This window comes from Sceloporus occidentalis, unplaced genomic scaffold, assembly GCF_023333645.1.
Source record: "Sceloporus occidentalis isolate IW3139 unplaced genomic scaffold, rSceOcc1.0.p SCAF_2, whole genome shotgun sequence".
Taxonomy (NCBI): Eukaryota; Metazoa; Chordata; class Lepidosauria; order Squamata; family Phrynosomatidae; genus Sceloporus; species Sceloporus occidentalis.
The window spans coordinates 13,874,562-13,902,433 of NW_028316982.1; the positions used below are offsets into that span (position 1 = coordinate 13,874,562).

General features: G+C 41.0%; 1 protein-coding gene across 2 annotated transcripts in view; it reads right to left on the reverse strand.

The window, feature by feature from the left end:
* The window catches only part of KCNMB2 (potassium calcium-activated channel subfamily M regulatory beta subunit 2), a 156,159-nt gene that overhangs the window by 16,383 nt on the left and 111,904 nt on the right, over positions 1 to 27,872 (reverse strand). For both annotated transcript variants that reach the window (XM_089507572.1, XM_089507568.1), the window contains exon 3: positions 16,985 to 17,155. In XM_089507572.1, the coding sequence (XP_089363698.1) occupies positions 16,985 to 17,155 (171 nt within the window). The remainder of the gene's footprint in view (positions 1 to 16,984; positions 17,156 to 27,872) is intronic.

Below are 27,872 nucleotides of genomic sequence, written 5' to 3' on the forward strand. Positions count from 1 at the left end.
GTGTGTGTGTGTGTGTGTGTGAGCACACACACGTGTTTACATGTATTTGGGAGGACATTGAATGTGATTTTCTAGGTGATTTGGGCCTGAAAATCACAGTAGTTTTTTTTAAATGGGGAATTTGAGGGGCTTAGAGAAACTGCTGGGGAGCTTCAGAGATATAGGCTTCAGAGGCCACATGCACTCTAAGGACCACACTCTTATCATCTCAGGTTTAACTGGTATTGTTTACATTAGGGTGATGGAATATAGATTCTACTGGGCCCAATCTGGCTTGTTGAAAGTCCTGAGGAAGATCCTTCCCTTTCTCCAAAGTTTTACTCTCACTACATCAGTTACAACTTTTCAAATAATCTGGCCACAGTAAATATAGATATCATATAACACCAGTCTTAAAAGAATTGTCTCTGTGTGTCACCTGTCAATTTATGGCAACCCTATGCATTTTGTAGGGTTTTCGTAAGCAAGGAATACACAGAGATAGTTTTGCCAGTTACTTCCACTGAAATATAGCACACAGCACCTGGTATTAGTTGGTGGTCTCCCATCCAATTACTGACTAGAGCTGACTCTGATCTGTTCTTTAGGGCTTCCACTATACTTTAGAGTAGGGGTTCGACTATACTTCCAGTCTGTAGTCAAGGTGCTTGTGATGATATTTAAAGCCCTAAGTAGATTGGGATGCTTGAGGGAGTACCTCTCACTATATATGCTTGCCTGAGGTTTGAGGTGTCCTGGGGGGAGGGCTTCTCTGTGTCCTATCAATGTGGTCAATACACAGTGTAGAGTCAAAGGAGAGGGCCTGCTCAGCCATTGCACCCTAGTTGTGGGCTACCTTCATTTTGAAGGCTTGACTGGGTCCAACTCTGGTTTCATTAAGCACCAAGTGAAAAGCTGGCTGGATACTAACGCCTACTTCAGATGCTAACATACATGATTTTAAACTGTTCTAACTTGGTCATTATGTTGAATATGCTTTTAATTTATATAAATTATTTTTATTGTTTGAAATTGCTTTAACTTGTTTGTACTGACTTCACTTCCCACCATCTTGTCTAGTTCTTGAAGTGCAAAGAGAAACCATTGAATACTAATGAAGTGTAAAAGGATACCATTGAATACGTGTCCATGCCATTGCCTTTCCAATTTCTGTGTATGGTTGTGAAAGCTGGACAGTGAAGAAAGCAGATGGGAAGGAAATCAGCTGATTTGAAATGTGGTAGAAGAATTCTGAGGATGCCATGGACTGCTAATTAGACAAATAAATGAGTCCTAGAGCTTATCAAGCCCGAACTCTTCCTTGAAGCCAGGATGAATAAACTGAAACTGCTGTACTTTGGACATATCATGATAAGACATGACTCACTAGAAAAGACAATAATGCTTGGTAAGCGAAAAGATAGTAGGAAAAAAGGAAGACCACATTCCAGATGAAAAGACTCATCAAGGAATCTACGGCCCTCTGTCTGCAAGACCGAAGCAGAAATGGTGATGTTAGCGTAACATGGAGGTCTCTCATTCATAGGGTCACCATAAGTCAAAGTCAACTTAATGGCAGTTGACCATAACAATTAATTTTACTTGCCTATTGCCCTAAGATCTTTTGATATAGGGAAGAGAACAAATATTTTCAGAAATGATGAATGAATGAATGAATGAATGACCCCACTTGCCCCTTCCTAGCTGGAATGCTGAATAGTGCAGGGGCAAGGGGATAAATTATTGTTATCCCAGATCCATGACTGGAAATTGGGTCTGTGTTCTCAACATGGACTGTGTGTTTTGCAATCACATTCAGTTTTAATTTGGAGCTCCTCTTCAAGGAGAAATTTAAAATGGGCTTGAATTTGATATCTCAGGGCCATGCTCCCTAGCATCATCTAGTCTGTGAGAGGCAATCTGGCCTAAGACCCAAATTATTATCCATTCTAGATTTCACTGGCAGTGGCTCCCCATGGTTCCAGAATAGATTTTTCCTAGTCCTAACTGGAAATGCCAGAGATGCAAATTGGACACTTTTCATGCAAAGCATATACCCTGCTACTGGAATGGGCCCAGTTCTAGACCTGGTATGCATAATTTCCACTCCTCTGTTTCACTTTCTGCCCTGCTATTGTAATATTGGCCAACTAGTTCATGCTCTATGGATTCTTCTTCCTTCACTTTTCTTGGATTGTTCTAGAAAGAGATTTATACTTTTCCCTTCAACAAAGCTCTCATGGTGCTTTCTTTTATTAAAAAAATACAGTCAGAAAAAAATCAAGCACAAAAGTTAAAACATCACAGTTCAAAGGAGCGGCTTAAAATTATCCACACAAAATAAAGCAAACCCAAGTACCATGAAAGCAGTTCCCAAAAGGAAGAGATCAGATTACAAAGCTTGGGATAGTTTTAAAAGAGAACATTTTCAGGGTGACAACATGCCATCAAAATAAGCACCACTCATGCTGCTCTGGGGATGGCACTCCACACTTGGGGACATCACCACCGAGTCAGCCCTTTCTGTGGTAACTCAGATGGCTGGGGCATACAAAGAGGCAAGTTATGGAAGATTTAAGTTTTTGGGCTACAACTCTCAGAATCCCCAGACAACACTGCTAGTGGCAGGATTCTGGGAACTGTAACACAAAAGCTACAGTCACAAGCTGTATTCAGGGTCCTAGTGGATGCAAAGGCAAATATGTATATGCACCTTCCTATTTCTATGTTGGCCTCATTGCAACTCTGAGATGACATCTAAAAAAGTCTTTTTAAAATTTCGTGCATCTTTTTTTTGTAAATTCACCTCCAGCAGTTTCCTGAAGTGCTTGGTGGGACTTGTGTTTTTAGAATAATGTAAGGGAGGGGAAAATAATACACTGTGTTTGCTGAAACTTGAACTTTTGGAAATAATTACTGTACTCAGTTTCCCCTTTCCAACTGCACTGGGGAATAGAACCACTTCTCTCTCTCTCTCAATTTTTTTTTAAAGGTCAGGACCTTCATGACACAAGTATTCATTGCCCAATGCGTATTTCCATCTAACTACTTTTTGTTTGCTTGGCAACTAATGCACCTAACCATCCATCCTTATGCCAAAGGGTGCAAAACATTGGTGGAAAAGGAGTTGATTTCACATGGGCAAACTTGTCCTTTGAAACAAATTCATGTTTTCAGATTTTCTATAGCATGAAGGGAAGACACCTCTAATGGGCCTAAATACAACAAAGGGACCAGATCCCATCTGATCTTGGAAGCTAAGCAGTGTCAGCTCTGATTAGTATTTGGATGAGGGACCACCAACAAATACCATGTGTTGTAGGCTATATTTGAGAAGAAGGAACTGGCAAAACCACCTCTAAGTATTACTTGCCTAAGAAAATTCATGGAGTCACCAAAAGTCAACAGGCAACTTAAAGACACACACACACACACACACGAGACCTCAAACCATGAATGTCATCAGCATTTAGAATCCAGACTGCACAGTTACTTGCTTTGGAAACTCAATTTACTTCAGAGTTTGAACAAGTTACTCTTTCGAAGTACAACTCCCAGCATCCACCATGGCCAGTCAACATGCCACTGGGGTTTTTGAGAAGTTATAATAAAAATAAAAAGTATCATCTCCAATTTCCAACAAACGTTAGACTTAATATGTGTAGCCTTCAAGAGACCATGAATTTCAATAACCCTGAAAAAAAAAAGCATCAGAATCAAAACTTGTAATATTTGACATTGCGGGAGTGTTGTCAGGCTCTATTAATTTCAGGTTACTCTAGGGTTTTGATATTCATGGACAGAATATGTGGAGGGGGAATGACATGGGTTGCAGTATCACCAGTGATTCCAGAGGAGTAATTTGACCTTAACTGTAATTGGCAGGGATGTATAATTAAGAGTGCCTGAGAAGAGTGATTTTGAAATGTAAATACTGCTTGCTAGATTTCTAATGAGGTCTCTCACCAAAGCATTAACTCTTTCAGGAGCAAAAATTACTGCAGAATAGCTCCTACTGATCCTGGCAGAAACAATGAAAGAAACATTAGGCATACATATTGCAGAAGGAATGTGTGGTTTGGTTGTCATATGGAGCCACCTTTTTGGTTCATATGGGGCAGTATTGTCTATACTGATTGCCTGGGGATCTCTAAGACTGCAGCAGTGATGGTGTTTCCAGTAGAAAGGTGACACTGTACTAGCAGTTATCCAAGGTACTGAAAATGCCATGTTTCCTTCCAGATTCAGGACTTTGGATAGTTCATAAACCCAGATTAGATTGACAATTGGACTCATATGAGAGCCACAAGCTGGGATTCATTCTCAAGCTTATTGAAACTGAATCTTCTGCATGTAAAGTATATGCTCTGGCACTGAGCTATGATCCCCCCTAATCTTTAACTCTGGAATTGTCATCTACAACATGAAGACATTATTCCTAGTGGCTGTGGCTATCTCACTTATGGCTACCATACTCCATGATGAACCTTTTCAAGTGCTCTAGGGGCTGGGAGCCAGAACAAGTAAACAAATCAATTCATAGGGGCAATGAAACTTTCAGGGGAAGAAGCAGAAGCTCAAGAGGCTACCTGGATAGTCTTTGCCAGCAGTTATGGCCCAGAGGTTCTCTGTTCAGAGCCAAGGTGATCTTAAGGAGGCACACAGACCTATGAGCAGCAATATCATCATGTGTACTTTGACAGACACCTAGGAATCTGAAGTGACCCACAACTGGGCCATTTGAGAATTCAAATATAGGCTGCTGCCACACTGCAGAATTAATGCAGTTTGACACCAATGTAACTACCCTGGTTCGATGCTATAAAGCCCTGGGGTTTGCAGTTTGTTGTAGCACCAGAACTCTCTGGCAGAGAAGGCTAAATAACAAAACTACAAATTCCACAAATCCATAGCATTGAGCCATGGCAGTTGAAGCGGTGTCAAACTGCATTCATTCTGCACCGCAGATGCAGCCCTGCTGTCACAACATATTGGATTTCTATAAGCTGCATGCAACGCAGAAAGAAGAGATGTGAGAGTAAATGCACACCCTGTCCCTAAAGGTTTACACATACCTGGCAGCATTCCAGAACATTGTGTGTTGAGTACAAATGTCATTATATGGTTCTTTAACCATGTTCAAGGGACATTTGAGGTTAGCTTCACTCCCTTGCCCACATCTCCATACCTAGTTTAGTCATACACAGGAGGCAATGAAAGCCTGCAAGGGACTACAGATGATTGTGTAGCCTGCAGATACTAGGGGTGTGAAAAACTTGGTCATTTTGACACTCCATTTGTTTCTGTTACTTCTGTTGTCATTTTGTATGAATCATACTTCTTCCATTATTTTTCACTAGCATGATATGTTACAAACACTTTTTTGTGTGATTCTCACTCATTTTTCTCTTTTCCCTGTAGCTGTTCTTATTGCTGCTGCCTGTGGTGACAGCAGCAACAGAACTTACTGTGGCACCCATTCCCAGAGGCCACAATTTTACCTTTGGGAGCAATGAAACATTTATAGTGGGTTCTGGGTGGAAAATGGTGGTGGCTCTCATGAACTCCACTGACACTGCTAAGATAAAGTAGGTTCTCCCATTAAAAACTGGAAGAGATTTTTTATTCATTCTGAAGCAAATGCTGACTTCTAGACTGACTCAGAATGGGATGTTTGGCTTATTGCTTTTTCTACAGATCTGATGGGGATGGTTTCAGGGTTGCTCTGGGGCAAAGAACAAGATGGTGTCTCTCTCCCCCATCATCTACAGTAGCCAGCTAGACTAGCATTTCAATCTGGTTATGGAAGATCATAACCAAATCATTGGTTATAGGAGAATATTCTCCAAGACTGTTGTTGTGTGCTTTCAAGTCATTTCTGACTTATGGTGTCCCTAAGGCTAACCTATCGTGGGGTTTTCCTGGCAAAAAGGTTTTTGCTTTTGCCTTCCTCTGAGGTTGAGAATGTGTGACTTGCCTAGGGTCACCCAGGTTTCTATGGCCAGGTCGGGATTTGAACCCTGGTCTCCCAGTGTCCTAGTCCAAAGTTCAAACCACTATTCTCCAATAATAATAATAATAATAATAATTCTCCAAGATACCTAAAGCATTAATTCCCAGTGTCTATGAGAAAGAGAATTTCACTGCCATCCCATTGCACATGTCACCTAAAGTGATTATATCACTCTGCCTGAAAATTTCGGGGAGGCCCTAAATACCATGAAGGTACCAGCTCCTCTCTGATCTTGGAAGCTAAACTGGGACAGCCTTGGTTAGTACTTGGATGGTAGACCTCCAAGAAATACCAGGAGCTGTGGGATATATTTCCAAGAAAGACAACGGCAAACCACCTCTTGGTACAGGTTGAGGTTCTCTTATCAGAAATGCATGGGACTGGATTTCTGATATTTAGACATTTGCATATACATAATGCAAATATCTTGGAGATGGGACCCAAATCTAATGATGAAATTCATTTATGTTTTGTATACGCCTTACAGACATAACCTAAAAGTAATTTTATACAGAGCCAGCATAGCGCAGTGGTTTGAGTGTTGGACTATAACTCTGGAGACCTGAGTTCAAATCCTGGCTCAGCCAGGTAAACTCACTGGGTGATCTTGGGCAAGTCACACTCTCTCAGCCTCAGAGGATAGCAATGGCCCCCTCTAAAGAAACTTGCCAAGAACTTATGTCACCATAAGTTGGAAACAACTTGAAGGCACTGGAAAAAGTGGGCTAAAATGAATTTAATAACAATAACAATAACAATAACAATAACAATAACAATTTATACCCCGCTCTTCAGCCAAAAGGCTATCAGAGCACGTTAAAAAATTGTTAATTAGACATTTCCCTGCCCTCAGGCTTACAATCTAAAGAGACAAGACACAAAAGGAGAAGGGAATGGCAGTCGGGAAGGGGAAAAGTCCAGTAGATCTTCTCTCCCTCTAAGGCCTGGACCATGGCAGATGGACTGGAGGGAGGGTCAATTTTATATACAACAACAATATTTAAAATAAATTTGTGCATGAAACAAAGTTTGCATATACTGAGTCATCAGAAAGCAAAGGTGTCATTATTTCAGCCACCTATGTGGACATATTTGGATTTTGGAGTATTTTGGATTTCAGCATTTCAGATAAGGGAGACTCAACTTGTATTGTGAAGTTGGAGGCTTTCATGACCGGAATTCATAGTTTTTTTTGTGGTTTTTTTTGGTCTATGTGGCCATGTTCAGAGAAGATGCCTGAAGATGCCAGCCACAGATGCTGGTGAAATGTCAGGAATAAACTCTTCTAGAACATGGCCACATAGCCTGAAAAATCCACAAAAAACTTGTATTCCTTCACTGAGAAAACTCTATGAAATTAATGTGGTCACTGCAGCTTGACACACAAAGATTGGGCAGTTCTGCATAGTTTCATCCTTGTTTTCTCCAGAGCCTGATTGGCAGTGCTAGGATTCTGCCACTGGGGATCCTTGGTCTAATTGTTGCAAAGATTGGAAAGTTAACCTTTTGGATGACCACTCCCGGATTCTCACTCAGCCCCCAAAGCTTTGGGTTGCTGTGGGATAGTTTCTGAAGAGCATAGTAATGAATTGTACATCACAGAGCCAAGCCTCTTGCTGTTTCACTGGGAAGGAAGCACTAAAATGTTTATTAAAAATGACATAGCAGAGCTACAATAAATGCAAGCGATAATGTTCCACTCTTAGCAAAATTATTACATACATCAGCAGGCTTTCCACTTGTGAGCAGGAAGAGTTTAGCCCAATGCAAGAAGGATAAATAACCTCTCAAAGTGCTGCAAAATAGCCTGATCCCTTTTGAAAATTAAACTTCCTTTATTTTATTTCATTTTTCATTTTGAAGCTTATGGTTCCTCTTGGCCACTGATGATTCCTGCTGCTCTCTGCTGAATTAGGCTGGAGCTGTGTTTTGCTGCGATAGACACTCAGTGCTTTATAGACTTTGTGGGACACAGATGAGCTGATAAGGGTATTAGGTTTTTTTTTTAATATAACCCCCCTCTAAACCAAACCTCATACTGTGAAGGAAAAGGCTGCAAAAGTTTTTCATTTCTCTTCTGCTCTGAGTAATCCAAGGCTAAACAATGACAAATGAAGGAGATCACCAAACTGAACACCAAATCCCCCTGCTATGAGCTAAATATTATTTTCATGGTTAAATCTGTCTGCATTCCTCTATTCCTATTGGGGTGTCCTGTATTTGAAGGAGATGAGCATGTTCATCTTGATGATAAGAGGTGGCATAATTATACTCTTTAAATAATCCAAGGGCTATATACATCTGAGGAAGTAGACTGAAGTCTATGAAAATTCATGCTAAAGGTAAGCCAACTTCTTTATCTTAGAGACCGCCTCCTCCCGTACAATCCTCCCCGCGCTCTCCGCTCCTCTGGGAGGAATTTGCTGCAGCCTTCAAAATCTAGACTTGCGGCTACCTCTCAAAGGGCATTCTCTGTTGTCGCCCCTAAGCTCTGGAACGACCTGCCGGATGAGATCCATCAGTTAACATCTTTAGACAGCTCTAAAAAAGCTGTCAAGACGGATCTCTTCCGGCAGGCCTTTCCAGATTAAATTTTTTCCCGGCCCAGGCTCCCGGGCTCCCCGATTTCCCTTATTCCTCTCGTGGCCCCATCCCCTGATGGTGAGGATTACTGAGGGTTTTGGGGTTTAGTTTAGGATGGTATAATTATACATTGTTATAGTCCCATTTTAATACATTTAAGTGTTTAATATTTTTTTAAGGGGGGGAAGAGAGTATAAATATTTATGTATATTTTATTCTGTAAATTTTTATGTTGTTCACCGCCCAGATTGGCTTTGCCACCGGGCGGTATAGAAATAAATATTATTATTATTATTATTATTATTATTATTATTATTATTATTTCAGTTAATTTCAAAGGTACTACAAGGTTTCTTTACATACCCCTAGGACTGTTAGAGAGAGAAGCAGGCAGGCTTGTTTTCTGCTGCTACAGAGGTTAGACCCAGGTCTAATTGTTTGAAGTTACAGGACAGTAGCTTTTGATTGGAAAGTAGAAGAAATGTCTTGACAATAAGAAGGTTCAGAAATGGAAGCAATTGCCTAGAAAGGTGGTGGGGTCTCTTTCTCTGTACATCTTTAAAAAGGGTCTGCACAGCTACCTTCTGAGGATGTTTTAGCTAAAAATCCTGCACTGAGCAGAGGGCTGGATTCAATGACCCATGGATCCAACTCCATGGTTCTATGATTCTATATGTTGTGAATCAGTAAAGGAATTGTAATTAGAGTTTGGAAATTTATTTTTTGGATCAAACTCTAAACATCCTCCAGGGATTCTGGGACTTGTCTCATGCCTTCAAGTCATTTCCTGACTTATGGCAACCCTATTAAGGGTTTTCTGGGCAAACATTGCTCAGAATGGCTTTGCTTTTGCTTTCCTCTGAGGCTGAGAGAATGTGATTTACACAGGGTCAACCATGGAGTTGAACCCTGGTCTCCTGGACCCCTAGTTCAACACTCAAACCACTACACCATGCTGGAGCATCTTTTGGGAGTGGTCATTCCAAAAAGTTTATTATCCAGTTTCTGAGTCATTCAGGCCAGATATGGACTTAGGGTTGCAACCAAAGTGATTTTTCACATTGCATAGTAGGAAGCACTGTGTAGAACAGCATGAAAAAGAATCTCAGAATGACAAGGCATTTTTCTTCCAGGCAGTATCAATAAAATCCAGTGTGTTGCTTTATGGCTTCAATATCTAATGGCAATCTTCTTTTTAAAATTGCTTTTATTAAAATTAAAATCCTTCTCAGATTACAAATTTAAAGATAAACCAACAAAATGGTTCAGAATAACTAAACAAGAAACAAAATACAAGGAGGATACTGGTCAGTACCAGACAAATAAATTATTAAGGTTATTTCTGTCTCATACATAGTATGGGTACTATGTCTCCTGATTTTAAATAATGATTGTAGAGTTTCTAAGGCGTGGTACAGATACGCCAAATGCACCGTGCTGGCAGCGTACTAGGGTTAAGGGACCACATGGCAACCACACGGTCCCTAACCCTAGTACGACGTGGCACCGTAACAATGGTGGCGCCCCCGTGTATATGGGTGCCACCATTGTTACATGACAGACACATAGTGTCTGCACATCGCACCGTGCTTGTTACATCACAAGTGCACCATCGGCGCACTCAGGTGTCACAATGGTTGCGCAAAAAGAACCTGCTTTTTGTGGGTTCTTTTTCTGCTGGCGGGAAGCCGTGTGGTTTGGCGGCTGTGGCTTCTCTTCGGCGGAAAAAAGGCTGCCGCCAGCTTGGACCAAAAAGAAGGTATGTACCGGGTCTCTGAGTATCTTTTTCAAGTGTTCAGGTATAGAACATCTTTCTAAAGATCTTGGTGGTATTCTAGTGGTCCTTTGAAGTATGTATCTGCATTTACAAAATCAATAAATGAGTACCATTTCTCAATAAAAGAATCTTGGTTTAGCTTTCCTGTTGTTTTTATTATATTGTCTGATAGTTTCTCAAGTAACCAAGTGTCCAATACACGGTTCCACTATTTCTCTAGTTACATTGCCTGTTTTTCAAGGAGAAACTATTTCATGTTGAGCTGCTAGTAAGAAAAATGTTATTAAATATATGGGTTTCAAATTTTTGTTTTCCTTTAGGTATAAAGATAGTAATAATCAACCTGGTAAAGCTTTATCATCTGTTTGGTAGAAATTAGTTTTAGTTTGCCAAAATCAATTAATAACTGGGCAATACAACCACATTTGGACGTATGTACCAGTTTGGTTACACCCCCTCCAGCATTTAGAAGTTAATGTTTTAACTATTTGTGAAATTCGAATCAAAGGATAGTACCATTTATGCCTGATTTTTTAAGCAGTTTCTATTGCAGAATGTGATTTAGATGGCGGTAAATTTCCCATGTTTATCCAACTCTCATCTATTATTTCATTGTCTAGGTCTGTTTCCCAATTTTTTTTAGCATTAGTTTCAGTGTGATATCTCTACCCCAATACACATTTGTAGATTGCTGACACTTGCCCCTTTGATTGTTGTGTATGCATTTTTTCAAACACTGTGAGAGATCTTGGAGTTTCCTTGTTAGCCATTAATCTTTGATTGCTATTCTCCATGGAGGTTGCATAGTGCTGGTGCAGTGTATCTCTAAAGGTAAAGGGAAAGGTAATCCCTTGACATGAATGTCTAGTCATAACTACTGCTGTGGTGGTTATGTGGGCAGCATAACTGCACCAAACATTGTTACCTTCCCACCAAAGTGGTACCTATTTATCTACTTGCATTTACATGCTTTTGACCTGCTAGTTTGGCAGAAGCTGAGACTAGTGACAGGAGCTCACCCCATCATGCAGTACTCGGGCCTTGAACTGCCAACCTTCCCATCTTCCGATCATCAGAATTGGCATCTTAACCACTAAGCCACCACATCCCTTTTATCTCTCCATGTGGATATTTATGCTATGCTGAGGTGATGTTGAATTGCTGCCAATATCATGGAAAGGCTTGTGTAACTTAATCAATTTGATTATAATCCTATTAATCTTCTCCCTGGGCAAACTTTCTTCTTTGTTTTAAGGAATATTTGTTTGTGCTCTGAACAGCCTGGGCATGTCACCTCATCTTTTATATTTACTTTCAACCTTTTGCTTTGAACATCTACATTTGATAATCTCCATATATCTGGAAACCTCACTATTAGTACTTTGATGTACATGAGTTAGTGTGTGTCCTTCTGTTCTGTGGAATTAATCCAGCAAGTAAGGCTCTGGGTGCCTAAATGAAAAGCTTGCAAGTACATTTGCCAGTTGATCATTGTTTAGGAAGAAGAGTTGTGCCTCACCTGCTCTGACAGCAGAGAGCCTCCAAGAATGGAAAGAAATGGGTCCTGTAACAAGATATGCAGCACTGGACACCCTGCTAAAGATGTTAATAGGGGAGGATTCCACCAGCATGAAGAGGCCTCCTGTGTTTGAGCCTGAAAAAGAGCTTGATCACTCCTCCTGCAAACTAGCTTCTTAGGACAGCCTTCACCAGAATGCCAAGTCCATGTTTCAGTCGTAGCTTTGGGCTTCAATGTGCTCTAAGTGTTTGGATGAACTTTAAAGGAATTACCCTAAGTGCTGAATTCTATCTTCCATATTTGTTCAGAACCTTGGATAGTTCATTCAAATGGAACTAAAAACCAGGGTGGATTCACTGACATGGGAGCCACCAGACACTGCTGCATGCATGATAACAGGCTCTAGCCAGTAAGTCCAAGATATCCCTAAATCTCCCTAGACCTCCCTAGATCTCCCTAGCAATGAGTCGAGATGGGTCCCCGCATGCACCCACTGAGCTTTAAAAAGCTCCCTTTTTTGGATTATAACTCCCTGCTCCTATAACTGGACATGTTGGCTGGAGGATCAGGAGTATTCTAGTCCAACAAAGAGCAACATTCTAAACTTCTGCTTCTTTGCAGGGATAACTAAACCCTTCATGGGTTCAAGACCAGTTTTAGAAAGAGGTTGGGCAGGCTACCTTTTAGGAGTAGAGCTCACATTATGAGTTTCTTTCAAGTCAGTAAGGCTGATGCCTGCTTTTATCTGCATTAGCTTTGCAGTATAGTAAGAGAATTATTGCACGACAAAAGAAAGCCAAGAGGCATTGAGAGAAGTGGCTTTCTCCTTGCCTCTTCACATGCTGTCATAGCACTTACATTCTCCTTCCAGAGGAGATGGTTGTAAAAGTATATCTTTTACCAAATGGATTTTGCACCATGACAAAAGATAAGCATTTATGACCATCTCTTTTGGCAAGAGAATAGAAGTACTTCAACGGCATGTAGAGAGGCAAGCAACTTATCACTTAATAATAATAATAATAATAATAATAATAATAATAATAATCCTTTATTTATAAAGCACTGTAAATTTACACAGCGCTGTATATACAATCTTTTTAATTGGACGGTTCCCTGCCCTAAGGCTTACAATCTAAAAAGACACGACACAAAAGGAGAAGGGGAAGGGGATGAGGGCCAACAGTTCTTCTCTACCTCCGAGGCCTGGATCAGGGGAGATGGACTGGAGGGAGGACATAGCAATACAGGAAATGATTCAATAAAACAGGCAACAAAGGAACATAAAATAGCAAGTGACAATTATGCAATGCCTGGGAACGCTTCTCTGAACAGGATGGTCTTCAACTCAGTTTTGAAGCTGGTTAAAGAAGTGATGGCTCTTGCTCACGGGGGAAGAAGGTTCCAGGAGTGAGGGGCAGTGAGTGAAAAGGGGTGAATTCGAGATGGGGCAGAGGAAATCATGGGCTGGGACAGCAGACCTTGACTACCAGAACGGAGGGCCCTAGTGGGAAGGTGAGGAGAAAGAAGGTCTGATAAGTAAGGAGGGGCCAGCCCATGGAGGGCTTTAAATATTGACAGCAGGAGCTTGTACTGAATGTAGAAAGGGAGGGGGAGCCAGTGAAGGGATGCCAGCACAGGAGAGATGTGGTCAGAGCAGTGGGCAGATGTGATAATGTGTGCAGCTGAATGCTGGACAGAGATTAAAGGACGGAGGTGAGAAAGAGGAAGCCCAGCCAGGAGAACATTACAGTAATCGAGTTGTGAGACCACTAGGGCATGGACCAGGATCTTGGCAGAAGAGGCGGAGAGATATGGTCGGATTTTGGCAATATTGTATAATAAAAATCGGCAAGCCTTGGCTGTGGTCTGGATCTGAGGGATACACGACAGAGAAGAATCAAAGATAAAACCAAGACTGCGGGCTTGCTGAACTGGTTGAATAGAAATGTTGTCCACAGAGACAGAAAAGGAGTGTTGAAGGGGTGGGCTTAGGAGGAAAGACAAGAAGCTCCGTCTTGGACATATTGAGCTTCAAGCGCCGATGGGGCATCCACTGCGAGACAGCAGCGAGACAAGACGAAACTTGCTGTTCAAGCCTTGGAGAAAGGTCGGGTGTGGAAAGATACAGCTGGGTGTCATCGGCATACAGATGGTAGGAGAAACCAAAAGAGCTAATGACTTTACCTAAGGACAGTGTGTAGAGAGAAAACAGAAGGGGACCCAGAACAGAGCCCTGGGGAACTCCAACAGATAAGGGAACAGGAAAAGAAGTCTGACTGCCAGCAACCACTGCAAAAGATTTGCCCGACAAATAAGATCTAAACCAGTCGAGAACAGAGTCTGAGAACCCAAGGTCAGAGAGTATGTCAGCTAGGAGACAGTGATCAACGGTGTCAAAGGCTGCAGACAAATCGAGAAGGATGAGAACAGAGTAAAGGCCATTAGCCTTGGCCCATAAAAGGTCATTGAGATCTTAGTGAGAGCTGTCTCAGTAGAATGCCTTGGGCGGAACCCAGACTGAAAGGGATCGAGGATGGAGTTGGCTTCAAGAAACTCAAGACAGCGAGAATAAACAACCCGTTCCAAAACTTTAGAAAGAAAGGGAAGAAGAGAAATTGGACGATAGCTAGACAAAGAGGAGGGGTCAAGAGAAGGTTTTTTCAGGGGGAAATGAGAGCATGTTTGAAGTCCGATGGGAAGGAGCCTGTAGAGAGAGAGAGAGAGAGAGATTGAAGATATGGAGAAGCGAGGGGAGAAAAGAGAGAGCTATAGAAATTAGAAGATGAGTAGGAATTGGATCAAGAGAACAGGTTGCAGGTTTGGATGAGTTCAGAAGTGTAGAGAGTTCATCCAAAGAAGCAGGAGGAAACACAGAAATTTTTTTAGGCGAGGGTGATAGAAGATTATGAGCAGAAGAAGAATTGGGAGGGACTATCTCAGAGCGAATAGTAGTGATCTTTGAGATGAAATAATTAGCAAAGTCATTAGGAGAGAATGATGAAGAGACAGGAGGAGAGGGAGGTTTAAGCAAAGTGTTGAAGATGGAGAACAAACGCTGCGGGCGCCTCTCATTGGCGGAGATCAATGATTTGTAATAAGTTTGTTTAGCCATAGAGAGGGCGCGTGAGAAGGAAGAAAGAACAAATTTGAAGTGGATAAAGTGAGCCCACTCTTTGGACTTTCTCCAAAGACGTTCGGCCGCTCTAGAGCAGGACTGGAGAAACTTGATAATGGGGGTAAGCCAGGGCTGAGGCCTAGTCTTCGAGGAAGAAGTGCGTACAGAGACAGGGGCAAAGCTGTCAAGAGTCGAGGAAAGAGTGGAGTTAAATAAAGCCATTGCTGAGTCAGCAGAATCCTCAAGATTTAGGGAAGAGAGAGATGAATCCAGGGTCAGACCAAGATGGTTAGAGTCAACAGATTGAAGATCACGAAAATAGCGTTGAACAGTGTGATGAGGAGGTGGAGTATAAGTAAGAGCAAAGGTGATTAAATGATGGTCAGATAGTGGAAAGTGAAGTGTCAGGTAGTCAGAAATGGCACAGTTTGCAGCAAGAACCAGGTCAAGACAGTGACCAAGAGAATGAGTTGGAGATTTGGAATGTGGTTACTACTATATTACTACTACTACTACTACTAATAATAATAATTTACTAATACCCCACACTTGCTGCCTCTCGGCTTTCTTTTGTCATGCAATAAGACTGTTAGACATGTTACTGATGATTTGTTACCTGACCTGTATCATGACTATGCCTTAAGAGATCAGTCTGGCTAAATCTGAGAAAACAAAAGTCTCGGGGACATATCAGTAGAGCCTAGCATTTCTGTGAAGCTGTCCAGCAGTATCATAAGAAGTTCTGGTAATCTTTGTGTCTCTTGTTACATTGTTTCCAGACGTCATTGTCTTATGATCCAACATATACCCAGCTAGTAGAGGAAGCTCATGCTATATACCCCAGACAGTGATGCTGAAAATAGTGTGGATAATGGATTAATTAATCAACAAATAAATTTAAAGATATCTGTACATTATCAAAACTTCACTGGAAACTTTATCTCATTTTGAGATAATGAACTGTGAAAACTGACTGTGGGAAGGAAAGGCACTCTTTAATATTTCTTTATCTCTCTTCCTTTAACATAATAGTACACAAAGAGTTTTAAACAGTGTGCCTTTAATTCTCATCTTGCCTTTTCAAAGTAGCCTCCACATTAAACAACTGACATTTTAGTTGATTAATCTTCAGTTAAGCTAATTAAATCTTGCAGCCCTTTAAAACTGTATCCATGCAAAAATGCTAATGCTGTTGAACTGCATGTTAATTGCAAACAGAGCTCATTCATTTCAACTTTCATTAATTATAAAACAAATGCCACAGTAACAAAAGGGTACAAACAGGTTTGTTTTTGTTATACCTTACATGCCCATTCAACCTTCATTCATTCAGTGGGCTTAAACTTCTCTGGAAAAGGAGCAGAATATCTCTCAGTGTTTTAGACATTTTGTCTTTCTGGGACATTATAAGAAAAAACAACAACTGTGGCCAATAGTTGTGGAGGGTGAGTAGCAGCCATCAATTTCCCCTCTCAGAATGCTTCAGAGGATTGCATGGTCCAGGGAAATTGCAGGCTGAAGATGCCCTCTTGCAGGTAGTTTTAAATAAATTAAACAAAATATGGGGGGAAAGAATGTGAGTAACAAAAAACATTAATTAAAGAATGAATAACAACTGAATAAATCTTTTATTAAAGAAAATGGATGGATTTACTCCTACTGTCAAAAAGCCAGCATGGTGTAGTGATTTAAGTGTTGGATTAGGATTCTGGAAGTCCAGAGTTTAGGTTCCTACTCGGCTATGGAAGTGCGCTGACTGGCCTTGGGCAAGACACACTCTCTCAGCCTTACAAGAAGGCAATGGCAACCCTACCCAAATAAATCTTGCTGAGAAAACCCTATGATAAGCTTGCCTTAAGGTCACCATCAGAAAGAACTTGAAGGCACACAACAAACTTCTACTTTTAAGGCCCAAATACCCACAGGTTTTTTTCTTTGCATCTTATTTCAGACCTTCTTAAAACAACATTACTGGGGAGAAAAACAGGTAATTACCTTTGCATGTATGACCTCAGCAGCGTGATTCCGAGAAGGAAGTACATCATAATGGAACACACCATCATTGTCAATCCCAGGAGAATGGCCCGGTCCTCTCCAGCTTTGAGAGCGGTGACTGTTTTTCTTTTGTCCAGCAGGTCATGATCCCTGATTTTTTGGTAAATATTTCTGAGGTTGAAAACAATACATTCTTATGTGGAGTTCACACTTAATCAATAAACCCTCTAAAAGGACTGTTCCACTTCCAGGGCCTGTGTCATGGGACAGCAGGGCTTTCCAGGTTCCACGACCAATGTTTTCTAAACACTTTCCTCTCTGTCCTGGTAGAGAAAAATTACTGACATCCAGAATACACAATCATACTTTTGTTGCTGAAATGTTTTTTAAACGGCTTATTTTCTTGCATCTGGAAACACCTCAACTCTAAAGAAGTAAGTTTGCAAAAGATGGACCTTGGCTTGCAAGCCTTAAGTCATGCACACCAGAGGAATGCTATTGGACTATCCAAAATATTTATGTATAGGCATACTTCAGCTAACAAAACCCCTAACAAAGAAGCTGTTTTTTACAATGTCCTTTGACACCTACCCAGCCCCCCATCTTCTTACTCATCCTCTAGCTAGCTAGAAGTATTTCAGCAGCAGCAGCAGCAGGTAAATGGTGGAGGAGGGCTGGAGAAACACAATACTTGTTGTGTCTGCAATAAATCTAGATGTAATATATAATGTAAAGATATCTACGTTTATACATATACGTTTATATAACTAAAGTGGGAGTCCTTAATGGTGGTCTCTTTTATCTCTGTTCTAATAATTTCCTGGTGGTTTTACTACAACGTGTGCCACATGGGACTGCCTTTGAAGACATTCTAGAAACTTCAGTTGACTCAGAATGTAGTTATTGGGATTTCGTCTAGTATTGGATGGCCATGGGATTTAGGTATGATGACAGTCCTGTAGCAGTCTTCTGTTTGATGACCTCTGACTGGTACCTTCTTCGTAAGTCCCAACTAAACAGACCCCTTGAATCAACTGTTGAATGATAAGCCAGCACATTGGCCCACTGATTCAATGGGTTTAGTCTAGTCAGAACTAACAATAGGATTTAGGCTTCATTTGAAATCTGGTCTAAACATAAAGAACCCTAAGAGAGTGGAATGAGCCTTGAAGTTTCTCACTGGTATTTAGAATCTGGACATCAGATTGAATAGGCACACAAATCACCTTGGGCTCATTTATACCACATAGATCATTCCACTTTAACTGCCATGGTTCCATCCTATGGAAGCTGGGGATTTATAGTTTGGGGAGCCACAGGAGAGCTCTGGCTGAAAATTCTAAATGGCTCTTTCTAAATCATAAATCCCAGGATTTTATATGATGCAACCATGGCAGTTAAAGTGGAATAATAATTCTATAATTTTGTAGTGTGAATGGGACCCTGGTCACACCGACCTTCATATGGTGAGTTTTTAAAAATTGTCGTTGTTAACTGCTCTCGAGTCACCCTCAAATCATGGTGACCCTGTGCATGAGACATCTCCAAGTTTCCCTGTCCTCCACTTCTCTACTCAAGTCCTGCTGGCTCATGCCTATGACCTCCCTGAGTGCAGTCTTCCTCTCTTCCTACTTCTCTCCACTTTTCCTAGCATTATCATCTTTTTAAATGAGTCATGCCTTTACATGATGTGGCCAAAACATGTCAGCCTCAATTTAATCATGTTGTCTTTTAGGGGTATTTCAGGCTTGATCTGTTTGAGGACCCATGTTTGTTTTTTTTGGGGTCCATGGTTTCCTCAGCACTCTTCTATACCATCACATCTCAAATGAATCCAACTATCACATCCATACATTAACACTACATTCACACACATACAATGCATTTCCTCTTTCTTTGGTGCTTCATTAGTGGCTGCCCTAACCTAGTGCTAATAGATTAGCTAATATCACATTAGCCCTTTGTCAATATTACTGACTACTGATCTGTTTCCAAGCCAAATTTCATGCCCTGTTTTAAAAAAGTTTCCAGTGGTCAAAGGTCAGAGTATATTAGGAATCTTTTCTCTTTACACATGTTTGCTATCTTCCTTTGCATGTAAGGCTTTCTTCTCTATCCACCAGTGAAAAGGGATAAAACCTCTTTGGTGGTGGTTCCCTGATTGTAAAATGGACTTCAGAGAGAAATACACTTCTAAAAGTGCTGCCCACTTTTAGGTGATCTTTTCCATTAAAAAAAAAAAAAAATATTCTAGTGGCCTTACAAGAAAAAGTCCTGGCTCTTGCTACATTTTAAATCACCAGCTTTTAAATATCATCCCTATTTTACTGCTATGATTAATTCTGTTATTGTATTTTATTGTAGCCCAAAGCCTTATGAGCCACCCTGAACACAGCGTGATACAGAAAGGGAGGATATAGATTACTGAAATAAAATGAAACTCATAAAAATAAGTACCACAAAAGTCAGGGAAGCAATGGAAAAAGAAGACAGGAAATTGACTTATCTTAAATACACTGTGTGCCTTCAAGTCATTTCTGAGTTATGGTGATCTTAAAGTGACCCTATCGCTTTTCGTGCCAAGAGTTGTTCAAAGGGGGTTTGCCATTGTCTTCCTCCGAGACTGAGAAAGTGTGACTTGGCCAAGGTCACCCAGTTTCCAAGGTCGAGCAGGTATTCCAGCCCTTGCCTCCAGACTCATAGTACCATGCTAAAACCACTACACCACTCTCAGTAATGTACTGTATTATATTACTTCATTCACACCCAGCATTTTTCCAAATGTGGGACTCAGTGTCTATTTTTGGCTGGTGGCAGCTTTCAGGTTCCTGTAGGAATGCAGAAACCAGGGTTTGAGAGTAATAGTACCTTCCCACTCTTTGTCTCTCAGCAAACAATATTCAGAGGCTTTCAGAGGGCCTTTCCCATTAGCTGCTGCCAGGGTTTGTAATGAAAGGTTTGGAACAGAGACCTTCTGCATCCAAAGCAAGTAGTCTACAAGAGAGTTATGATCCATCCACTTAAGAGGCATCAATGTGTCAAAGAGTCAGTGGAACAACCTTCTGTCAGATGTATCTCACCCTATGTTAAGCTGACATTATTATGCTAAGCATTTTCCTGTTCCTCCAAATGGCAGCTTATAATGTGGAGCCAGGCTGTGGCAATGGGGAGATGTACAATGTAGTGCCAGCAGCACACAGAGAAGTTGATCTATATGTTATTGGGCTGCTGTTGCTTTTGATAGCAGTTAGAGCAGTCCCTAGTATGAGGCTGAGTGAGATGGCCAATTCAGGTGGCAGATGCTATAAAAATATGATGTAGTGGAGGCAGCAGTGCCCCAGCTGTTTCCCATCTGTTGTAGGGCAGACCTGCATACCCTCCAACTGTCCTGATTTGGCAGGGACAGTCCCAATTACTCATCTTTTCTCCCACTTTTTCAGCTGCTTTTAAAATGGTCCAACATCTCTCATCTCCCTACTTTCCCCCTTATATAATTTCATTTCATTTATATGCCACCTGTTTCCATGAGTGGAACCCAAGGCAGCTCACAAAAGAAATAAGTTAAAACCCAACAATATTGTTTTAAAAAAACAATTAAAATCATCACATTTAAAACAGTATAGCATTATTTTAGGAATGTACAAAAGTAAAAAAAAACCATCCCTCCAATAAGAAGCCTCCTTGCAAGTGGTTGCGTCTTAGAATTCCGCTTAAACAAAAAGGTCTTTGTGGACAAAAGGAGAGTAGAGAGGAGGCCAGCCTAGCCTTATTATTAAATTATTAAATTAATTATTAAATTATTTTAAATGAAAGGAGTTCCAGGGGGTGGGAGCAGCCATTGAGAAGGCTGTCTCCTGTGTCCTCACCAGACAAGCCTGTGATGGTTGTGGGACTGAGAGAAAGCCCTTCTCTTTAGATCTTAAGATTCTGGTTTCAGCTAATCAGTTCAGCAGACCACCTAGTCCCAGTCACTAATCTAAACCAACCTATTGCCTTCAGGTGTGAAGAGGCACTGCCAGTGTCAAAGTGATATTTAATGGCTAATCCCATGGATTTCTGTAGGTGGAGTGGGATGGTGAAGGAGTATCACATTGTCCTTCATCTCATATTGCAAAGTTTCCGTGCTTGCATTGGTGGTCACCCTGTGTTTTTAAGAAGGTGCTGTTCTGCCTGCATGTGAAAAGTGCTTCCTCTAAAGAATTGTTTCCTACCCAAAATGGGCTGGCCACATTTCAAATAAGGCATTTTTTAATTTACCCCCCCCCCCCTTAATCTTAGCATGGTCTCAGCATAATTTTAGCTTTTAAGAGCATGCTATATTAAACTGAACCACATTACGAAGATTGATGACCAGAGTATCATATCAGTCATCATCATATGTCAACATCACATTCTCTTAAAGGAGAAGCCCTGGCTACTAATCCACTTCTAGTGTAGATTTAGGGTGCTACTGATGACTTTCAAAGACCTTGGGACCTTGAAGGAGCATGTGTGTGTGTGCGCACATGTGTGCACGCCTGATGGGACCTTCCTTCAGGTCCAACTAAGATGGAGTGTTACATTGCATAGGGACATGAGAGGACCATCCCTGCTGTGGCATCCCATTTATGGCATGTCCTTCTCTTGGAGCCTGATTAGGTCCAATATTAGGAGATTATTACATGCTTCTTTTTGTCTGATTTGGGCAGGGGCTGGGCAGGAGCTTAAACAGGTGAAAACGGATCTAATTACACACCTCCATGCCCAACTCGGCTGCATCACGTATCCAATCCAGACTCCTGGCATACTTTTCGAATAATGATACTTTCCTGTTCTTTGAAAAGTATGCCAGGAGTCTGGATTGGGTATGCAATGAGGCCAAGTTGGGCACAAAAAGAGGTGTGTGATAAGTTAAAGCAGAGCTTTTAATTTAAGCCTTTGGGTGGTAGTGTCTTCTCCTCCTCCTCTTTCTCCTCCCCCTCCTCCTCTTTTTCTTCCCTCCTCTTCCTCTTCTTTTCCCCCTTTTTCCTCTTCTTTGTCCTCTTCCTCCTTTTTCTTCTAGTTCTCCTTCCTCCTCTTTCTCTTTCTTCCCTCTTCTTCTTCTTCCTCTTCTTTGCCCTCCTCCTCCTCCTCCTCTTCTTTTTAACTGTTTTAGCCTGTTCGGCCATTTTAACTTGGAAATTTATTTAACATGCTTTTATACAATTGAAACAAACAAACAAACAAATAAAATTGTTTTTCTCTGAGATTTCACAGGACAGAAATATTTTAATGAATAAATAAATATTTAGAATGAGATTCAGTTACAAATGTGAACTGGATAAATTTAAATAGGATAAATATTTCAGTGGCCCAGTTAGTTTTAGTAGCCCAGCTGGTCATTAGTTATTATTGAGAAGAAGAAATGCACCCGTTCACCTCCTCACCCCATGCAACTGTCTCCATCTTGGGTCCAAAGCACACTGCAAAAATAATCCATTTTGAAGCCACTTTAACTGCCTTGGTTCAATGCTAGGGAAGGATGGGAACTGTGGTTTTGTGAAACATTTAGCCTTTTGTCTCAGAGAGCTCTAATGCCACAATAAACTACAATCCCCAGGATCCCCTAGCACTGAGCCAGGGCAGTTAAAGAGGTCTCAAACTGGATTATTTCTGCAGAGTGTTTTGGACTTTCATGCCCTCCAGATGTGCTGTACTACAAGCTGTCATCATCCAGTTAGAGAGGATGGGAGGGGGAAAAAAGAATGTTACCAATGTGAACCCTCTACTCCAGTATGGTACAGTATAGAATTGGGGCTTGGGAGATTCCAGTTCAGTCCCATACTGAGCTCTGAAGCCTACTGGGTGACCTTGGATCTGTCAATCTATCTTTCAGACTGACCTACCTCACAGGGTTGTTGTGAGGCTCAAGTTGTATGAGTGAGAAAGAGAGCCATATTGCTGGTTTGAGCTCATTGGAAGAAAGATGGGATAGAAATTTAACTAATAAAGAAGAGGTCTGCTTCCATCTCCCGACTTTCCGTCTCTCATGGAAATTCATAAGAATGACACACACCTCTGTGTGGAGGACCACTTTACAAAATATGAGCAGGATGGAATAGTGTGGCTCATGCTACTCCTACACCATGCAAACTGGGGTGATAACTAGTGAATACATGAAACAGATCTATAACAATTCCAGTCCAGAGAATGTGGATAGGCTTCAGATGATGATGATGATGATGATGATCATCATCATCATCGTCTCTCCTCATGAGGAGTATTTGCATAATAAAATTTGAAGGCATAAGCAGATGACTGACAATTTTGTACTCAGCTAAAAAAAGGGGCAGCCCTATTACCACATCCATATTGCAGATAAATCTGTACACAGCTGCTTATGATTATTGCTGTTTATACTGGTGCAGTAAAGCAATGCATAAAAGGCCAGCAGTATATTCCTCACTGGGGTATAAAAATTCTGGAAGTTCATACATCCATTATATGCCCATATAACAGTGATGTGGCTCTATATTAAAATCAGTTAAGAAAAGGTCAGTCAATTTCATTTTTTAAAAATGCCAGAATATGAAAGAAGAATAAAATTCAGACAACTCAATATTTCACATTGTGGTGCACCACCTCCATCTGCTGTTGTTTTGAACTGGATGAATTTTGCATATTTTTCATTTACATTCCCAGCCTGCTTGGGAAGAATACATGGGCACAGTCCCTGGGAGGCGGACAGCTTAGAAATGTTACTTTTTGGATTGTAACTCCCAGAATCATAGTGAGTGTCCATGCTGGCTGGGGAATTATGGAAGCTGTAGTCCAAAAAAGTAACTTTCTCTAGCTCTGTGGGAAGGATACAGAAAACAGAAGTTAGCCATGGAACCTGAAGGAATGGAGCTGCTTAGTTGCAGAACTACCGATGGATCTGGTGTCCGTTCAGACTACACAATTATAGCATTTTATTCCATTTTAACTATCATGGTTCTGTCCCAGGGGATACTGGGCCTGGCAGTTTAAGGAGGGGTATTAAGAATTCTCAGCCAAAGAGCTCTAGTGCCTTGTCAAAACTACAACTCACAGCATGTTGCCATGGCAGTGAAAGTGGAACTTAGTCTATATATGTTTAGCGCTAATGGGTCCTTGATTGGCTTGTTTGAGGCTGGAGCATTGTGACAGTTTGGGACCAAGTTAGAATGGCATTCCTTGATTTGTCACAGTGGAACCTATGAGGAAGAATCTGCCAAGTTGCAGCTGTGGAGTGGCCCTGTTTGATTTCAGTGCCAATCCAGGGTTCAGGTGATGGGGCACAACATTCCAGCAAGCTTGGATATACAGAGGCCCATTTTGGTTGAGACCACTTGTTACAACATCCATCCATTTTAAAAACAAACATATTATACACAGGAGAGGCTGTCACATGCATGCTCATAGTTATGCTCATTTCATTCCTTTTACTTAAAAGCATTGGTGGTGTGCCTTCAAAAGTAATTTCCAACTTATGGAGACCCTTTCATGGGATTTTCTGGACAAGATTTATTCAGCAAAGCTTCCCCCTTGCCTTTCTCTGAGGCTGAGAGAATGTGACTTGCTCAAGGTCCCCATTGAGTATCCATAGCCCAGTGGGAATTGGAATTCTGGTTTCCAGAGTTGTAGGCCAACGCCCAAATTACTATGCTACACTGGCTCTCTACCTATGAGTATATTAAATATATTTTTCATATATCTTTTAATATAATATTTTATGTTATAGAAACTAATTTTAAAAAACACAAGAAAAAGGTGGAGAAGCAACTTCTGCTTTGTTTCCACTGTTACAAATAGCACTATGCTGTAGCTCTCATCCCTCACATCTCAGGGTCCGGCTCTATTTCTCAGGGCAAAGGGTGGAATCTCAGGGTGACAGTGCTGTCCTAAAAAGTTTCTTTTTAAAATTGGGTGCTGTTGGCTGTTATTACAGCCAGATTGGTCACCAGAACTTCTACATCAGATCATATAACACCGGTATTAAGATCTCTCCATTGACTGCCTATTAGCTTCCGGGCTCAATACAAAGTGTTGGTTATCACCTATAAAGCCCTACATGGCTTGGGCCCGTGTTACTTGAGGGAACGCCTCTACCCATACAATCCGCCCCGCACTCTCAGAACTACAGGGAATGCTTTCTTGAAGATCCTAAGACGAGATTGGCATCAACTCGCCAAAAAGCATTTTCATCAGCAGCTCCCATATACTGGAACAAGCTCCCGGAGGAGATAAGGCTTAGTTCCTCTCTAGATGCCTTTAAGAAAGCCTTAAAGACCCATCTTTTCCAGTCAGCATATCCTCCTGACTCTTTGTAGATATTATTCCTTGTTGAAAGATGCTCTTATGCCTGACAGATGTTATTTAATGTTTTAATTCGTGATTTTAAGGATGCTTGTTTAATTATATATGTACTCGCGGTTTTATTTATTTTGTATTTGATGGTCTTGTGAACCGCTTTGATCACTGTGGAAAGGCAGTATATAAATAAAGTTTTTTTTAATTATTATTATTATTACTGCAGGCTGCTTCAGAGTGGCTTCTTCTGGATTAGTGGAAAGAACCAAGAACTCTTGCAACAGAGTGTCTCAATTGTTAACAGCTGGCACCTTTTGACACTGCTTTTATATCTACCTGGAGCCTCTCTAGTCCCTGTAGATGCTGGCCAAAGGCAGGACAGAGGAAGAAGGAAGCTATATGACACTGTAGGCAACTGGCCAGTCATCTTTCAGATATTTTCAGTGCCTTTGCTTATTATTAGCTCTGGATGTTGGGCCTTCCATATGGGCATGCCTTCCTTCCTTTGAAGGAATAGTCTACTAAAAGTGAAGTCGAAGGCTTTCATGCCTGGCATCCATAGTTTTTGTGGGTTTTTTGGACTATGCAGCCATGTTATAGAAGAGTTTATTCTATTCTAGAGAATAAGAGGAATAAACTCTTCTAGAACATGGCCATATAGCCCAAAACCCCCACAAAAAACTAAATCTTCTAAAAATCATAAAACCATATCTGCTCCTTCTTTCTATCTAGCAGCTAGCAGGAGGAATGGCCAAGGAACCCATACAAATCCATCCTTCCTTCCTTCCTAGCTCCCTCCCTTTTTGCATTTGCTACAATGTATCCTCGATTAAAAAAAATACCCTCTAGTTTGGGAAGCAAGCAACCAGCTCTGGAGGAAGTTGTACTCCTCCGAAAGAGCTGGTGCATAGCTTGGGAGTACTCTTGGATGCATCTCTGGAGGCCCAAGTTGATTCTGTGGCTTGGACTGCTTGGGGCCAGCTCCTACCAGTGTGCCAGCTATGGCCTTTTCTAGATGCAGATAACCTGCCCACAGTAGTTCATGTACTGATACTTCTGTGGTTAGACTATTGCAGTGCACTGTACATGGAGCTGCCCTTGAAGAATACTTAGAAGCTGCAGTAAGAGTCCAGACAGGGACAGCTCATAGGGACCTTATGACCTTAGTACCAAAATACATGCATGTTTCTGTGTGGGAAATGGGATAGCATGAGAATGTTAGTGGCAATCTGAGAAATAAATCAAAATAACAACACAATGAAACTGGTACATGTGAAGTCGAAGGCTTTCATGGCCGGCATCCATAGTTTTTTGTGGGTTTTTTGGGCTATGTGGCTATGTTCTAGAAGAGTTTATTCCTGATGTTTCACTAGTATCTGTGGCTGCCAGCTGGCAAAATGTCAGGAATAAAGTCTTCTAGAACATGGCCACATAGTCCAAAAAACTCACAAAATACTGGTACATGTTCACATTTCTACTTCTAAGTAAGCGTGCACAGGATGGCAATCATTCACCTCAATATTGTGCATCTCACTTTGATCACAAGCCTTTGTTGGACTGCAACTGTTCACATAGGACTCTAGATATATATTACTGTTTTATTTTTCATGGTCTGCTTCCTTCCACTACCTTCACTAAATGTGCAAGTTTCATCCCAATTTACTGTTAGAGACTGCTGGGAATTCATTGAAAAAACAAATGTCCGTCTCCTTAAAATATTTTTCCCTAATGCAAAAAATAAAATAATATCTTTACTCTCTACAATACTGTGCAAATTAAAATTCTGTATGTGTTACTGTTACTTACACTGGACTGTGTAATGTGAGGTATGATGCTTACATAGAAGTGATGTGAAAGAATAAACAAGCATCACTTGGCAATGATTTATCAAAGGGTATTTAACTGTGTTGGCTCACTATTGGAATTTGCATTGTTACCAAACGTGATTGGGCAGGAAAGGCAGCAACTGACATGCTCTTTTGGAACATTAGCCCATTATGAGGCATAACTTGTGTTTTTCTGTAGACATAAAACAGGCATAGAGCAATCAGTCAACAGTGTCACCAAAACGTAAATGCAATTCAGACCAACGGCTGAGAAATAAGATTGCTAACTGAAAAGGGTTGCAAGAGTCTATATACAGCAAGCTATGAGCCTTGAAATGTGCAGGGGAAAGGTAACAAAGAAATGAACTAGTAGGTATGTCCTATAAGACTTATAGTCTTATAGTGTTATATATGGTGTTATGTATAGTCTTACAATGTTATGTATAGTGTTATAGTCTTATATGTTCACAGGGCTAAGTACATACTAAATAAAGTGAGTGGGCTGTTATCATGTCTATTTTGGACTTAATAAGCCAAGCACTCTCTGTAGAAACCAGTTGATTGGTTATTTCAGAACATATAGCATCTTCCAACCAAAATCAGGAATAATGTAGGTGATAGCAGCTGACAGCCTTTCAGTTAAATGAGGATTGTTGGAACATGCAAGCTGGCCATCTGGTTGGCAAAGAGCAGAAAGTGTGCATAACAGAAACTAGGCTTTTCATTATGGAATTCGAGAGACATCGGCTCATCATGATTCACCATCCTCCACT